Consider the following 17,910-nt stretch of genomic DNA (forward strand, 5'->3'; position numbering starts at 1 on the left):
TGGGTAACTGCAACTCATATGTGAATATACCGTTACTGTCCTATGTTTTCCTTAGCTAATAAAAAAAATTGAAAGTATTTCGTTTTATACCGGAAGTGACCCCTTAATGACCTTTTGACCCCAAATCTGTGTACACCATATAGACACTGGTTAATAACAATGCATGTGTGCAAGTGGCGTTACTGTCGTACGTAATCTGTAGGAGAAGATGCATTTTAGTTGAAATCACGTTTTGACCCCTATGACCCCTGCGTGACCTTTGACCCCACAAGTTTCATGTGACATGTAGGGGCACGGTCAATGATCATTGTGACCAAGTTAAGTCAAAATCGATATAAGCATGTGAGTGCTAGAGCAAATGTAATGGTTGACAGAAAGAAGAAAGAAAGAAGAAAGAAGAACTAGACTTAGCTGTGGTCTAAGACCACGAACACAGCCGTGTTGTGACCTCTTAATGACCTTTGACCCCAAAATGTATGAAAACCCCATAGGCATTGGCTAATGTCAATGTATGCGTGCACGTGGCATTATTTTGCCATGTTATTTGTGGCAGAAGGGCATTTTGAACGTTTTTCGTCTCAGACCGGAAGTGGCCCCTTAATGACCTTTGACCCCAAATCTGTGTACACCCCATAAACACTGGGTAATAACAATGCATGTGTGTAAGTGGCATCACTGTCCTGAGTAATTTGTGGGAGAAGATGCATTTTAAAGGTATTTCGTTTTATACCGGAAATGACCACTTAATGACCTTTGACCCCAAATAAAAAAAATATCATATATACATTGGTTAAACACAATTCATGTGTGAACATACCATTACTCTCCTATGTTCTTCTTAGCTAATACATTTTTTGAAGATATTTCAATTTATACCGGAAGTGGCCCCTTAATGACCTTTGGCCCCAAATCTGTGTACACCACATTGACACTGGGTAATAGCAATGCATGTGTGCAAGTGGTGTCACAGTCCTACGTAATTTGTGGGAGAAGATGCATTTTTAAAGGTATTTCGTTTTATTCCGGAAGTGCCCCCTTAATGACCTTTGACCCCAAATAAAAAAATACCACATATACATTGGGTAACTGCAACTCATATGTGAATATACCGTTACTGTCCTATGTTTTCCTTAGCTAATAAAAAAATTTGAAAGTATTTCGTTTTATACCGGAAGTGACCCCTTAATGACCTTTTTGACCCCAAATCTGTGTACACCATATAGACACTGGTTAATAACAACGCATGTGTGCAAGTGGCGTCACTGTCGTACGTAATCTGTAGGAGAAGATGCATTTTAGTTGAAATCACGTTTTGACCCCTATGACCCCTGCGTGACCTTTGACCCCACAAGTTTCATGTGACATGTAGGGGCACGGTCAATGATCATTGTGACCAAGTTAAGTCAAAATCGATGTAAGCATGTGAGTGCTAGAGCAAATGTAATGGTTGACAGAAAGAAAGAAGAAAGAAGAAGAAGATCCTGTAAGAAAAAAGACACAGCCGTGACTAACGTCACGGCTGTGTAAGAACCTGTAAGAAAAAAGACACAGCCGTGACTAACGTCACGGCTGTGTAAATACCTTTAAAATGCACCTTCTTCCACAGATTCTGGAGGACAGTGACGCCACTTGCATACATGCATTGTTATTACCCAGTGTCTATGGGGTGTACACAGATTTGGGGTCAAAGGTCATTAAGTGGTCACTTCCGGTATAAAACGATATACCTTCAAAATGCCCCTTCTGCCACAAAAGCATAGCAAAGTGATGCCACGTGGACACGTGCATTGACATTAGCCAATGTCTATGGGGTTTTCATATATTTTGGGGTCGAATGTGATTAAGGGGTCACAACACGGCTGTGTTTGTGGTCTTAGACCACAGCTAAGTCTAGTTTAATTTGTTACTGCTAACCGTCTTGAACGGGCTGTCAGCTTTGCAGTTTCGGCAGCCTCGTAAATCACTCACGTGTCGTGTGTTCTATTATACCACCTGCGAGATCGAGAAGGGTATTAAATGATTATAAAATAACGGACTAATTACGTGATACCCTTCTTGATCCCGCTTTCGCTACCCTATAATACGTGATATCAATGTTCACCACATCAACGGCAGGAAGGTGCCAATTATAGGAATGATCTATAGATGAGTTGATTTCTGACGTCAATGCCTGGCAGTATGCGCACGCATCATCACAATTTCCTTTGTTTTTTGCCTGGCAGTATGCACGCGCATCATATTTTTGTTTAGGGCTCGTGTTTTTAAAACTCCCGCCACATCACAATGAGGCTATTGAACAGTGCAGTGGTTGCATGGGGTTCACTCAAGCATATCGATATACCGGTCCCTTGCCTTTGTTGATAAACAATGAGGTCAACTCATCTATAAGTCTATAGATCCCTTAGATTCAAAATTCAATCTAATCGATTGCATGGACAAATCCAAAATTGGATTAAAACATTTGAATTGAAATAGATTGAATTCCAATTTATTAGAAGTATTCAATCTAATTATTGAAGATATACATTCCCCCTCCCTCAAAAAAGGTCAAATTTTTCAATTGATTGTTAGTTTTTCATCCCAGGTACATACACTTTAAGTACATATCATTAGATTTGTAAAGTTTACTTTGAGGACTGTTAAATATAAAAAAAAATTAAAAATATCAACTTTTTATAATTTGTCATAAAATTTGTATTAGGCCTATATCACGAATATCACAAACTCAAAAAAAATTTAATATCAGAAGGACATTCCTAGCATTCAGAATGCAATTCGATATGTCTGGTGTACTCAAAGCTTCCACAAAAATACTGTGCAAACGTTTATATCCGATTCCTTAATACATTAGTTTGGCAAAAAGATGTTAAAATGTTTGCACAAATTAACTGTTAATACTAGGGATCAATCAAACATTGGCCGTCAAAGATCCTAAGATCGAGCAAAGGGGATATGATGCCTATAAGTAACAAGGTAACACATATAGGCTTGACAAACATGATAAATATTAGTATACTGCGCCAAGACGTATCCGAAAACTTCAAAGGGGTGTCCTAATGAGCAGGATTAGGCAAGAGAAACAAATTAGTTCGACCTTTCGATCGACCATCGATGCTTGGTCGATCCTTATTATTTACGAAGTCAATTAATTGGCCATTATTAATTATGATAACATACAAATAATTGCCTGTATTGATATTGAAAAGTATAAATTTAGCATTAATTCTGATTAATTAGTTGTTATTTCATTAGTAACCAGCATCGATGCAGCATCGACGGTCGATCCAAAGATCGAACAAATTTGTTTCTGGTGCCTTAGTGTATCTATTAAAAAATTAGTTTATATTTAGGTTTAAAATTAGGATTATTTCCAAGTGTTCGGATACTTTTTGTCGCAGGGTTATTCTGCTTTACCATAGAAGTAAGATATGGCAATAGTCTCAAAGAATGCAATCCACAGTAATGCAGATCCACTTGCTGAATAGTAGTCGAATAGCTGCACCAGATAGATACCTCCCTGAGACAAAGAGACCATCAAAATAAACATCTACCAAAATGTAATTACCCCTCCCCCTTATTATGAGATAATATGAATCAATATTTTTCAATAATCAATATTTTATTAACATTCACCAAACAAACTGGTATAATTAATATTAAAGTTAGAAATACAAATGTTTACAATTAATCTAAATCTAAAATTGAAATAGCAAAACGAAATCCAGTTTTGTTTTGCAAATTTTGATGCTTGTCTTTTTTGTTGTCTTGGTGACCCTTTGAATGAAAAAGACTCTCATTCAAAAGTTGCACCTAAACCCATTGAAAATGTTGCCTTTTTTGCTAGAATGCCTGGTCACCGCGGGGCGTCCTTGACCAGTCATGTAGAGAATGTAATACGCCGTAGAAGTGACGTAGTTAATCGGATTAACTACCATGGCAATAGATGAATACAATTTTGACTATACCGCCCTGCACTACAACGTTCACGCGGTACCGATGCATTGAACCATATATGTCAAAGAAAGGCTGATCACTTGCACCTGTAAGATAAGTATCTTTGAAAAGAGCGGTATTGTATTCAATCTATGTTTGCTGACATACACAGGTGATTAGTGCAATCTGCTTGTAGTGCAGGGCGGTCTATTCAAAATTGTATTCATCTATTGCTATGGTAGTTAATCCGATTATGACGTCACTTCTACGGCGTATAGTACACTGACTTGAGTAGCTTTTTAGTGCAAATTCATCTTTTTCATCAAGGAGTCGCAATGGCTAAAACTTTCAGCTATCCAGTTAATGAGGTATCAAAATTTACAGCATTAACCTGGGTTTGTTTTTGTTATTTCAGTTTTTAAATTTGATGCATACATTTTGAGTTTTATATCGTAATAAAGGGGTGATTACTTTTTGGTACTAGGCGTTTAATATGTGTTACACTACAAAAGCAATTTATATAAATATACTGAATAACGTTGATGAAAACGTTATTGACTCATCTTGTAATAGAATCAGAAGGTAAAATTATGAATACCGGACTGGCCTCTACGGTAGGGTATTCGATATGATTAAATTTTTGTCCGCGTATTACGCGATGCTAAGACGTGACGCATGTAACGTCAATTGACCTTTTCGGTAAATCCCATAACCCTTTGCGAGTACACCTAAGAACTCGTCATTTTGCGTCACGCCGCTCTGCGCCGATGCGCACATCGTTTATCGAACATCGTTACTACTACACATTGCAAGTCGGCGTGACGTAAAATGACGACTTGAGTTCTCAGGTGTACTCGCAAAGGGTTATGGGATTTACCGAAAAGGTCAATTAGCCTTCAATTTCAATTTCAGACCTTACATTTTCAGCCGTTTTGTTACTCATATGTACGCATTTTTTTTTAAATTATCAACCCAATTTGATAATTTTTACCCCATTTGACGATGTTGCAACGGAAAAATACCCGGACAAACGTTGGACTTCTAATTGGCTATACTTTCTCAACACGCAACATAAGCCATCCAGTGTGAGAAGGACGGGTTTTTAATAACACTGGTCATCGTTTCAGGGGTTCTTGTACTTACGTAGGTCGTCATGGAGATACCGACAAGGCACGATATGGAACAATATGCAGCAACGAACATTTCACGTCGGTGTCCTTTCCGAAAAACATTCGGCCAAGTGTCAGTGATCGCTGTGATGAAACCTTCGCATTGACAAAACTAAAAAACAGATGATAAATGTCCAAAAGCAGAGCTAAGGGAGGGCCCGGGTCACGGTCCCCAAATTTTGGGGGGCCCAAAATGAAGATATTCTCTTTTTCATCGTTAATACAGTGGTATTACCCCGATACTGGCTTTTTTGGGTGGAAATTAAGGACATGTCTACAAAACGATAACTTCCTAGCAAACACAAAAACGTTTTTAAAACGTTTTAAATAAGTTATATTTTGGGTTTTGGTTTAGGTAAAAACGTTTTAATAACATTAAAATGTCGGGTTATATAAAGGTCATGAAATCGTTTTAAAACGTTTTGTATGAAAACACACTACAACAATATTTTTAAAATGTTTTCGAAATGTCATTGTAAACTATTTTTGCAAACATTTTGGCCAAATATTGTGTCAACACTTAAATAACATTATGTTAGAATATTTGCACCCAGCAAACACAGAAATGTTCTTAAAATGTTTTTTACAAAACGTTTTAATAACATTTAAATGTCGGGTTATATAAAGGTCGTGAAAACATTTTAAAAACGTTATTGTAAATATTTTGGGCAAACATTTTTTGCAAAATATTTTTTCAACCCCCAAATAACATTCTCTTTAGAATGATTTGTACCAAGTTTTCAAAAATGTTTTTGGAATGTTATTAAAACGTTTTTATACCGTTTATATAACCCGACATTTAAATGTTTTCTGTAAAACATTTGTGTTTGCTGTGCAGTAAATTACCAACAAATGTTATTTAATGTTATGAAAACGTTTTATACCATTAATGTACCCTTTATATAACCCGACATTTAAACGTTTTCTGACAACCTTTTATAACATTTTGCGAATGATGTCGAAAACGTTTTGTGTTTGCTGGGTTAGTAACCTACTACGATGAGGATAAAAGTTTAAAACTTCGGATCCAAATAAAGAAATGAAGAAATATTGTTGAATTCCCAATCTGCGTAATCTTAAGGTCCCGTGGTTAAGGCACTGGTCTCGTACTCTAATCTTAAGGTCCCGTTGTTAAGGCACTGGTCTCGTACACCAGAGGTGTTGGGTTCAATTCAGGCAGGATCACTTTTGCTATTTCTTCCTTTAATATATAATTGCTCGAGGGCGAAACTGATCAAATTTCATCATAAAAGTGAAAGCGAGACTGTGACAGAACGGTTTATAGTTATGATAGCGACGTAAGTGTATGATATAGGACGGGTTATATGTTAGCGACGTAATAAAGTATGAAATAACCACGGCGATTACCTGTGAATCTATTCCTAAGAGAAGAACCATGATGAAGAATAAAACAGCCCAGAGTTGAGGTAAGGGCATCTGTGCTACGGCTTCTGGATAGGCGATGAAAGCCAAACCAGGTCCTGAAAGTGCCAGTAGATATTATTGATCTTTATAGAATTTAAGAAAAACTTTAAAGTACATTCAATATACTTTTATACTGCTTAATTGGCGTTAATGATCCATATCCAGATATCTTGACTATTGCACATTGATAACTACTGCGGTTGCTTAATTATACACTGCCTCATTTCAAATATATAGTTTTAGTTTTGGTTTTGGTTTTGGTCACGTGGTTTCCTATTGTCCTGCCTAACCACTTGAATCACAAGATATCGATCTCTTTGTTTCTACCTTTTGTTTAAAACTAAACATTTGTGACAGGTAGTTTCGGTTTTGGTTTCAGTTTCTTATAAGTGGTGTGACGAATAAAATTACAGGATTTTCGAGTTACCTGATCTAAGTATACAAAAGAAATGTTTAAATTTCGCAGTGCAATATTCACGAGCAGAGAAGTCGAACAAAACAGTCTACATTTGAAAGCATTGATTTAGTTTGAAAGCATTGGCTTGAGACTACGAAATAGCCTAAGCTGATTTCACTGTGAAAATATATAGACCATCGAAATATTTGCATTCGACATTACAAAAGGGCCACTACTGTAATTGTATAGGTGCTATAAACAAAATCGATTCATGTCCTTAATCCCATGTACCAGAATCGATGGAAGGCCATTATATGACCTCTAATAACCTAATGACTTTTACTGAAGCAATTTTTACTGCAAAAAGTAGAAGATAGAGGGGAGAAGATTGGGGTGTGTGTGTGTGGGGGGGGGGGGGGTTGAAGGGCAAGGGGATATGGGCCGGGAGAGAGAAAACATATGAGAGAGAGCATTGGAAGTGAAAGAGAAGGGGAGGAGAGCTCGAGATGAAGATATCGAATGTAGGGGAGGAGGAGGGGAAAGGGGTAATTTAGGAAAGAGGTGGTTATATAGGGAGGGGAGCCCCCTCTTAAAGAGGTATGGGTTGTGCTTCCCGGGGATAATAAACTAATTCATAATCAAATCATCTCCATGCATCGTTTATGTTTCATACAAACAAACAAATTCCCCCACCCCACCCCATCCTTCAGTATACGCGCATGTATATGATTTCTAGGCCTAGAACTCGTGAGTGTAATATGCCACCTATCTTCGACAGAGAGCATCAACTGTCGTCCGCGGGATAGATTTCCGATATCAATCATGATAATAATTATGTTAGCACAATAGGCTATTGTATACTTCTGGTTATATACCCTATACTGTGTCCTCCCAGCATAATAGTGTTATGATTGCAGATCAGATCAGCTCTACTTTTTAATCCCTTGATTTTTGGTTTCTGAACAAAAGAGAAACCAAAACTATATATTTGAAATGAGGGACTGTCGCATGTGTCAGTTCTCGTCCAATCAAAAGAGGCACAATACCATCAACAGATGGCGCTATTTATTTTATATTTGGGGAATTTCAACGAGCTTCTACGAGATGGCGACTTGTAAGATTTGTAACAAGTAAATGTTCAACGAAGTAAACATATCTTTATCAATATAGGAATATAGAAAATAAAGGCTGTTGAATTCTTTTAACTCTCCTCGTGGGTGTCGACTACAGACCAGTTTCAATTTTGTTTTTAAAATGCACAAATTTTAGAATTGGAAATTTTTATCACCATATTTGGAATCAGTATGAAAGATGCAATTAAATGAGTAGAAACAAGCCCAGTATTGGTTCAGTGGTACTCGAGATAGCTCTTAATATTTTGGAAAATATCTCAAAAATTGGACTTTTTATGTTATGTTGAAGCTTAAGGTGCGGTGCGTTGCCGATATCGATTACTTTTTGCCGCAACTCAACGCAACTCGTCGCATTTTGAAGTTAAAATACTTTATTGCGATATTGCAATGCAGTATTTTGCAGTACGATGCACACCCCATCGAAAATCAATTGCGGCGTAGTATGAACGCACCTTATGGCTAGCATACATAAGGTCCGTTCATACTACCACCGCATTTGCGATGCGTTGCGATGCCGATATATCGATTACTTTTTGCCGCAACTCAATGCAACTCGTCGCATTTCCGCATTTCCAAACGAAAACGCAATGCAGTAGTTTGTAGGCAACTCACCGCATCGCAAAACAACGCATCGCAAATGCGGTGGCAGTATGAACGGACCTATAGACTCACCTCCTTTAGCCACTTCTCCTACGCCTACATCTTGTTTTCCCGCCATAAATCCAAGCACAGCGAAGATTACAAAACCAGAGTAAAAACTTGTACCACTGTTCACACAGGCGAAGAGCAACCCGTCCCTGTTTCAAAGAAGTAGGACCTATAATAGTGAGTGAAAAAAACAACGCATGCAGTACGTGCGTCCTGACTCCACATCGCAGCGGGAAGTCCGATGTATACTCCACTTCGCCACTTCGTGATAAGCTGTGATGAAAAAATTAATTCGCAGCTTCGCGCGAAGGCATTCATGTATACTTCATCAAAATATCGCCGAGTATCGCGAAGAATTGTTGCCCGCTCTGTGCTTTCATATAGAAACTTCACTGGCCTACCCCCCCCCAAAGGTTGAACCAAATCCAACTCTCCGCGAAGCGAAGAAACCACAGAAATCTATATACACAAGATCTGGTCATCCCTATTCCGATGCGTGGCCGCAAACGTAACCGTCCCGGCTGAAAAATGAATCAAAAAAGGTACGGCAAGAATTTTTCGCATCACGTACGTCGAAGTTCACTTTTCAATGTGCAAACTGTAGTTAGGATAATGAAAACGAATGGTAAGCAAGTCTACTAAATGACATCAAAATCTGAAGAAAAAAAATGGCGGACCGTCGCCGGACCCTTTCCAGAACTAATACATCATATTTAGCCATTGTCAACATGGGGTTATCGGTTTGAATATTTTCCTTATATAAAAAACTAACACCTCCGCTATATGGTATTTCATGATATAACATTAATGGGAAGAAAAGTGCAAATGCTTTTCGTGTTTCGAATCGGACGAGTAACAAGCTCTATGACGTCATGATGTAAACAACGTCCGGGTCATTAATAATTAATTAGGTAAACCCAAATATGGAAACCTCCAAACCTATGCAAATTAGGTGTTCGACGAATCAGAATACGATCAGCCCACCTCCAAACTTATGCAAATGAGTTGAGGCGGTTACGTGAACACATATGGTCGAATCCAACCAAAAGTGTCCACGGGCCAAAAATAAAAGTCCGAAATAAAAATGTCTCCACAATTTTTTCCTTTTGCCCATTGATTGATGACATATTGGCCTTATAGGAACCAAAAGTGCCATTACTAATCTTGAAAAATAAATCCAGGACGTGTGATAGTAAATGTGATATCAAAACCCAATGTTACCTACGAATACCACTAGGATGCTTTCAATATCGCAATACTAATCAACCTAAAACAAATGGAATATTCCCATTAACGCTTTTTTTCGTGTAATGTAGACCACAGGGTGTCAGGAAAATGCTAGCTCAACCAGAAAATATTTGTTTTTATTTTTATAACGCGATCAATATGATCTTTGTCAATTTATGCTAGTTTATTTTTGAAAATGAAGTTTAGGTCAGTTTCTGTATTTTATTTATCAAATGAGTATGAATCAATTTACACATTGTATAAGAACGAGTAGGATATATGTTTTCAAGAATATTAGGAATTATACGCATACACCTAACGCTTTATACAATGAAAAGGTGAAGAAACCCGGGTATTCGTAGGTAACATGAGCGATTTAACAATATCTATATTGAGTTTAGAGGTTTAAATTTGCCTATTATGGTAATGAATTAATAAAATGGTAGTTTTAGATCTCTTTCAGATGGTACGTCCAAATGAATAAATGCTATTACCTTAGATCAAACATTTTTGATGCTTTTAGCAAGATTTTGACCACTTCATTTTGATATACGAGTAGTTAATCAGCAATTTTACATAATAAATAATTGTTGAATGAATCCGTATATGGGTAATAATAGTGTCCTGGAGTACCGCTTAAAGTTTTTGACAATTAATTTCCATTGGTAGGGACACTTCATTACACATGTCATGTATTATGCTGTATTCGTAAGTAACATTTCAGTATTTGTAGGTAAGAATTAGACTTTTGGTGGATATCGCAATCAAAACCTCATTTTATAAAGCTCTTTGAATGTAATATTTTCTTTATGTGCGTTAATTGATACTTAAGACCCTATCATGTATTAATAATGTCGGTTCACAGCGGTTGAAAGAGGATTGAAGTAAGAAACAAAGGCACTAAAGTGACTTTAATTTGCTTAATTGCACACAAATCGCTTAAAACCGTTATTGCAGACTTGTGAAGTCCATCTTGGAGTTCGTTACGTCTTGTGGCCTTTCGTTTGAGGGCAACAATAATTAGCTTTATACTTGGGTCCACCACTGCGTTGTCTAGATCATGAGACAATGAGAAAAGTCGTTTTTGCACATGGTATTCGTAGGTAAACTTAGCGAAAACGTCAAATGTTACCTTCGAATAAACCAATTTGGACACAAATTACTCAGAAACCAGAAGGTCGGTAAACGTTTAAAATGAAACACACATGACAGCTGACAAATCCAAGTATTTATCCCCTTCTAATCTTCTTCGAATCTGATTTTTCTTTCAAATGAGCAGACCGTCGTCTATTTCAGTACATATTTTTCAACAATTAAGCCGTATTCGGTTTTGCATGGTGGGCATGTATGTGAATTCGCAACTTTCATTGACATATGATTTGATAGCAAACATACAGGCCTTCGTTATGTACCAATATGGGCATTGGCATGAATGGCGGTGTTTCACAATACTGTCATGATGTCAAATTGTATTCGTAGGTAATATTCGGTTACCGAAATTTACCTACGAATACTTGCTTTTATTTTGACATCTCAGAAATACTTAAACGCAGGCTATTGAAACTTGGTAGAACTAAAGAGTGTATTACCCTGCACCTATTGCTTAACTATTGTTTACTATTCTCTCACTTTGTGGAAATGACACAGCTTTTAACATGTATTCGGAGGTAATGCATATTTTTACCAAACCTACCTTTGTGCCATTTAGAATTTCTGGCAGCTAAACACAATAATAAAGATGTCCGAATACAATGCATTTCAGTATTGGACATATCAAAGCTTGTATCAATTGCGCATTTATTAGTGATTTCCATTTTTTAAAGATATATCTAGTGCTATGAAAAATTGTATTCGTAGGTAATGTAAAAAAATACCACTCAAAAAATGATCACAAAAAATTCATAATTATGTACAAATATGTGAAAAATTGAACAGGCAATCTTTGAATACACACCTTTCAGGAAATCAATTTAGATTCAATCCAATGACTTCTTTTCATAACTGATTTAGATGTTTTTAAAAATACCTTAAGAAATAGTTTGAAAAAATGGGTAAAAATAGCATGTTTTTGGGGTCTCTGTGTCTAAATTTTTCACAGAAGGGGGTCTTATTATATATGGCGCGAAGCGTATGATCAAGGCGAATAAACACAATATAAACACGAATGTCAATTGATTAATACTTTTAAGTTATGGCCCTGAACATGCCGTGTACACTTTTCATTGGATTCGACCATATACTTATTCTCATTTAGCTTTACTAAAAGATCTTTGAAGAAACCTGCTCCGCGAAGGAAATTCCTTCGCGGAAGTCGTAAAATTTCAGCTCAAATTACTTCGCGGCCTGCGAAATCGCGGTCGCGAAGTGGAGTATACATCGGACTTGATGCGATGCTTTTAAGGTCCGTTTATACTACCACCGCATTTGCGATGCGTTGCTTTGTGATGCGGTGCGTTGTCGCACTGCATAGTACTGCAAACTACTGCATTGCGATATCGCAATTAAGTTAAATACATTTCAACTTGGAAATGCAACGAGTTGCGTTGAGTTGCAGCAAAAATAATCGATATATCGGCATCGTAAAGCAATGCATCGCAAATGCGGTGGTAGTATGAACGGACCTTGAAAAAATCCCAGCATCGCGCGATGAAATTAAAATGTACATTTCAATTTCATCACGCGATGCTTTAAAATCATGTGGGGTCTGCATCTCCTTTTATGGGCATCCTGTCGACCTTGATTTTCCAGCAGCCAATCAGAAGCGTGCACAGCTGCGATATCGCAGCGAGATGAGAAAAAGAATATTTTCCAACTCCATCGCGGACCGAAATTTCCACCGCGCGATGAGAAGTTTCACCGCTGAGCTCGTAAAAACCTGGCTCAGATTTTACAGCATCGAATCGCGCTGCGATGTGGAGTCAGGATTGGGCTTAACTCGCTTTTACATTTTAATTTCATTGCGCTATGCTGCGAGTTTGTAAAATCATGTGGGATCTGCATCTTCTTTTATGGCCATTCTGCCGACAGTTGAACAAAGTTCAGCTCTTATCGCCGACGAAATTTCCACCGCGCGATGAGAAAGTTGGGAGTTGGACGCACATGAAATGGATTCTGTTGCGGTGGTGGGTGAAGATTCATAATTTGATGACATTTCTGTAAAAATAGATTAGTATTTAGTTTCCATAAAATATTAGCTTTTACTGTCAGATATGTCCCCTTTTAATTTTGAGCCGAACAAGTGAGGTAAATCATAGAAAATTGGAATTTACTATGGCGCCAATGCATGTTACTCCCGCGGTTGTAATACGGTACGATCCTCGGCAGATATGGATCCTCGGGGTGCATGTGTGTGTGTATGTGTATCCCGCACGCCGTGTACGTACTGTGCATACGTGTTCGACAAATATTTCCATCGTAATAATAAAACGCCGGTTCCATCGTTTTATTCAAAATCTCGGATTTTGACAAAACTACAACAACTAAAGTCTTGTTTTTTGCAGAGTATCTTTATTGACTAAAGTACATTACAATCGTGTAAAAAACAGGATTACAATTTTTGTGAGGGCGTTCTCCTCTGCAAATGTTATAATATGGCTTGAACAGATATAATACTTCCATTTCCATGTTGCACAAAGAGCTGATTGATGCGCGGACTTCTCAACACTGTTTTCCTGATAGAATACCAGGCATAAATAAGTACATAAAGCATATTAAAGTGGCCCAGAGATGCGTATTTTAATACATGCATGTTTGTGTTGTATCTACAAACTTCAGCTGAAACCCCTGATGATCTTTTGTACGACGTCGTATGCCCGGGTCGTATGGGTTCAAATGTGCAGATACGACTTTCGTTGGCACCGACCTGCATTTTTTTTTGGTATACCGTTACAACCCTGATGCCGCCTTAGCATTATTACATCAGATTCCAGGACAAGACTACCACATCAAAATACAATAGAGAAGCTACTTTATTTATAGAAGAATGTTGCACTAGTAATATGGTCATAAAACTATATATAAATTCTAGGCATGTTATCAAATATTTTGATACAGCCTGTATAAAAAACAAACAAAAGGTTCATATCCCGGGTTCATATATACCGTACACAATATATATAAATAGACCAGATTGTGCTTGTTGCTTTGTCCCCACTACTTTGGAATTAGCCACATAGGTTGTGCCCTGTCAGTCTGAATGACTGAACAAAAAATCACTGATAATCGCACTTTTTTTGGCAAAATTGACAAATTTTTATCAACTTTTCATATTCCCCAATTTCAGGATGCGCCCTCATTTTCTTCATGAAAACATCCTGTTGCAGTTACTGTGAACACACCTGAGAACATTGTGATGTTGCTTGTTGTAGTTATCAATATGATAAATAAATAAATATCATTATGATAATTTTCGATTGCACGTGCAAGCAAGTTCTTAAGCTTTTACTTTTTTATGGTTATATTTTTGATATTAAACTTTTAATTACTTCATTGATTTTTTTTATCATAAACGTTAAAGGATTGGTTGAACATAAGGAAATTGTAACGTTTCGTTATCACATCATAAAATATTATTTTATATGTATGAAGATAGAACTTCAAAATTAACGATTATAAATATTATTACCATTTTATTATTATATCATTGCTTGTTGTAGCGACTGAGGCCTGTCATTGTCCCTACTGTAACTCATATAGAGTAAGAAAATAAGATCTGTGTAGAATCCTATGGCTTGCACGCATAGTATTTACCTGAGAACATTGTGATGTTGCTTGTTGTAGCTACTGACATGACTGAGGACTGTCATTGTCCCTACTCCTATAGAGTAAGAAAATAAGATCTGAGTAGAATCTGATGTTGCTTGTTGTAGCTACTGAGGCATGTCATTTTCCCTACTCCTATAAGAAAAGAAGATCTACCAAAACACGTTTCAAAACGTAAAAAGGGGCCAAGTTTAAAAAAATCTTTCCTGTGTGGCTTTTCACCCTTTTTTAAACTTGGTCCCATTCAGTAAAGTGGTACCGTAATAACATGAAGAATGAGTCCTAATTTCTACATGCAACAATTAGGTTTAAGACTGTTCGAAAGCGCTGCAATATGACGTAGGCTATGTATTATCAAAAACATTTGAAGGTTTATGTTTCATTATATTGCGTGTTCATAAAGAGTAGTAGAGTATTATATATACTTAGCAAATTGACTGTCTGTCAACCTGTTACATATTATAGGCCCTACATCTGTACATAAGGCGCAGGATCGCACAAGACGATGAAGAATTTAACAAAGTGAGTATTTGCTACTTTTGCTTAAATCAAAATACATTATAACGTCTTTACGGAAAAACTTTAAAAAAGGGTGAAAACTTTAAAAAAGGGTGAAAAGTTTAAAAAAGGGTGAAAAGCCACACAGGAAAGATTTTTTAAACTTGGCCCCTTTTTACGTTTTGAAACGTGTTTTGGTAGATATTAATTCTTTTTTTGAGGTAAAAAGATATTGCGCGGTAAGTGGTTCTTTGTAGCCATGCGAGGCGAAGTAGTTGGATATCCATATTTCGCGGTTAATGGTTCTTTGTAGCCCTGCGGGCAAACTAGTTGGATATCCATATTTCGCGATGAGTGGTTTTTGAAGCTTCGAGGGCAAACTAGTTGGATATCCATATTTCGCGGTTAGCAGTTCTTTGTAGCATTTGCGGGGCAAACTTGTTGGATATCCATATTTCGCGGTTTGTGGTTCTTTGTAGTGCGGGCAAACTAGTTGGATATCTATATTTCGCGATGAGTGATTTTTTACAGCTTTGAGGGGCAAACTAGTTGGATATCCATATTTCGCGGTTAGCAGTTCTTTGTAGCCCTGCGGGGCAAACTTGTTGGATATCCATATTTCGCGGTTTGTGGTTCTTTGTAGCCCTGCGGGGCAAACTAGTTGGATATCTATATTTCGCGATGAGTGATTTTTTACAGCTTCGAGGGCAAACTAGTTGGATATCCATATTTCGCGGTTAGCAGTTTTTGTAGCCCTGCGGGGCCTATGTTCGATATCCTCATTTCGCGGATAGTGGTTTTTAAACGACCCGTAACCACCCCAATCAGCTGCATGGGGTAAAAGAATTATTAAACAAAATAATAGCTGAACCCTATAGTTCAGCCAGGGACTGGAAACGACATATTGATGTATTTGTAGCCATGCGAGGCGAAGTAGTTGGATATCCATATTTCGCGGTTAATGGTTCTTTGTAGCCCTGCGGGGCAAACTAGTTGGATATCCATATTTCGCGATGAGTGGTTTTTGAAGCTTCGAGGGCAAACTAGTTGGATATCCATATTTCGCGGTTAGCAGTTCTTTGTAGCCCTGCGGGGCAAACTTGTTGATATCCATATTTCGCGGTTTGTGGTTCTTTGTAGCCCTGCGGGGCAAACTAGTTGGATATCTATATTTCGCGATGAGTGATTTTTTACAGCTTCGAGGGGCAAACTAGTTGGATATCCATATTTCGCGGTTAGCAGTTTTTTGTAGCCCTGCGGTGGCCTATGTTCGATATCCTCATTTCACGGATAGTGGTTTTTAAACGACCCGTAACCACCCCAATCAGCTGCATGGGGTAAAAGAATTATTTAAAAAATAATAGCTGAACCCTATAGTTCAGCCAGGGACTGGAAACGACATATTGATGACTATATATAGAGTGTATTCAATAAACCCAAGCGGAAAGAGAGCTGCTAAGTAACCGCTATCCGAACCATAAACACATGCATTATCAGACAACGAGTGTTCCATTTCCTCATAGCTTCTCACGTTGTACACACGTCAGTCGAATTTGGCGGTGTTGGTTTGTTAGCCCTCCAAGTTATAACATCGTTCACTTTGTGTTGAACATTTTATGTGGGCCGCACTGTAATAACATAAAGATCATTCTGATCAGTGTGATGATATCATATCAAGAGGTCACTTCCCGATTAACATGATTAAGCTAAACAGCCTATGTGGAAGAATTTTATGCATGAGCATTGAGCAACCACATCAATGATGTATTGTAATCTATTGTTATCGGATTAATTTTTACGACCTTCGATTACATGGGAGTAGCAACGAGGACACGGTGTTTGATTTCACTCACATAATAGATCAATATTGACCTTCATCCAGCAAGGATCAGCCAAGCACTACAGTGGCCAAGCACGAAAGGTTTCTTGTTATCTCTTCAAGTATTTTTTACCTTAGGTCTATAATCATAATGCAGGCCTAAATCCCGGGCCTAAATTAAGTGTACTGTTCAAGTAGAGGATTTGTTTGATATTATTCTTGATTTTGAATAATATTATAGTACCTGTCTGTTTCCATATATCGGTTATTAAAATTACAATTCACCACATACACATTCCAGTTTGCGAGAGGTTTATAATGAATAAATGAATAGGTGTTTACTATTTCGAATTATAATTATTTAGTGAGAGTGTTTTAGGATTTTGTTAGAAAAGGGCTGATGGTTGATCATGTTTATTTTATTGTTGTATGTATTTTCCTGTCATTTCCTGCAAACCTAATAAAGATATTTTGATAATTGAAAATAGTCTGTATCATAAATCGTAGAGGTTGAAAGAGTCAACAAGCGTCAGAAATTATAATTTGCCATGGAACTTCGGTCATATTTTACTTGAAATATAACTGGATGTTAGGGTCTGCATGCATGGTATGCATAGTATGATGATACAGACACTGACCTTTCCCTAAAACTATTAAGCAGCAAGTTGTGTATCACACCCATCATGGGTTCGAACCCCTTAATTGTATTTTATTGTTAAACCTGAATAGCGTGATTACTTTTGAATGAGCGGCAGCACACATATTTTGTTTGAGGATAGCTGGATCTATCTGCTTTTCCTCACATCTTCTCTGTAGTACAAAGCTGTCTTTTTATCTAGTGTTTAGACAATGTTTACTCAACCATTGCTATCAATGGATGTTGCCATTTTTGACGACTTC

At 37.4% G+C, this 17,910-nt stretch overlaps 1 protein-coding gene across 1 annotated transcript in view; it reads right to left on the reverse strand.

The window, feature by feature from the left end:
* Window positions 1-3,400: 3,400 nt before the first annotated feature.
* The window catches only part of LOC140172127 (sodium- and chloride-dependent taurine transporter-like), a 29,430-nt gene continuing 14,920 nt past the window's right edge, over window positions 3,401-17,910 (reverse strand). Inside the window, exons 7-10 of the mRNA XM_072195471.1 lie at window positions 8,730-8,854; window positions 6,471-6,583; window positions 5,077-5,214; window positions 3,401-3,517 (exon numbers count right to left, since the gene is read on the reverse strand). Coding sequence (XP_072051572.1) covers window positions 3,401-3,517; window positions 5,077-5,214; window positions 6,471-6,583; window positions 8,730-8,854 — 493 coding nt within the window. The remainder of the gene's footprint in view (window positions 3,518-5,076; window positions 5,215-6,470; window positions 6,584-8,729; window positions 8,855-17,910) is intronic.

This window comes from Amphiura filiformis, chromosome 2 (genome assembly GCF_039555335.1).
Source record: "Amphiura filiformis chromosome 2, Afil_fr2py, whole genome shotgun sequence".
Classification (NCBI taxonomy): domain Eukaryota; kingdom Metazoa; phylum Echinodermata; class Ophiuroidea; order Amphilepidida; family Amphiuridae; genus Amphiura; species Amphiura filiformis.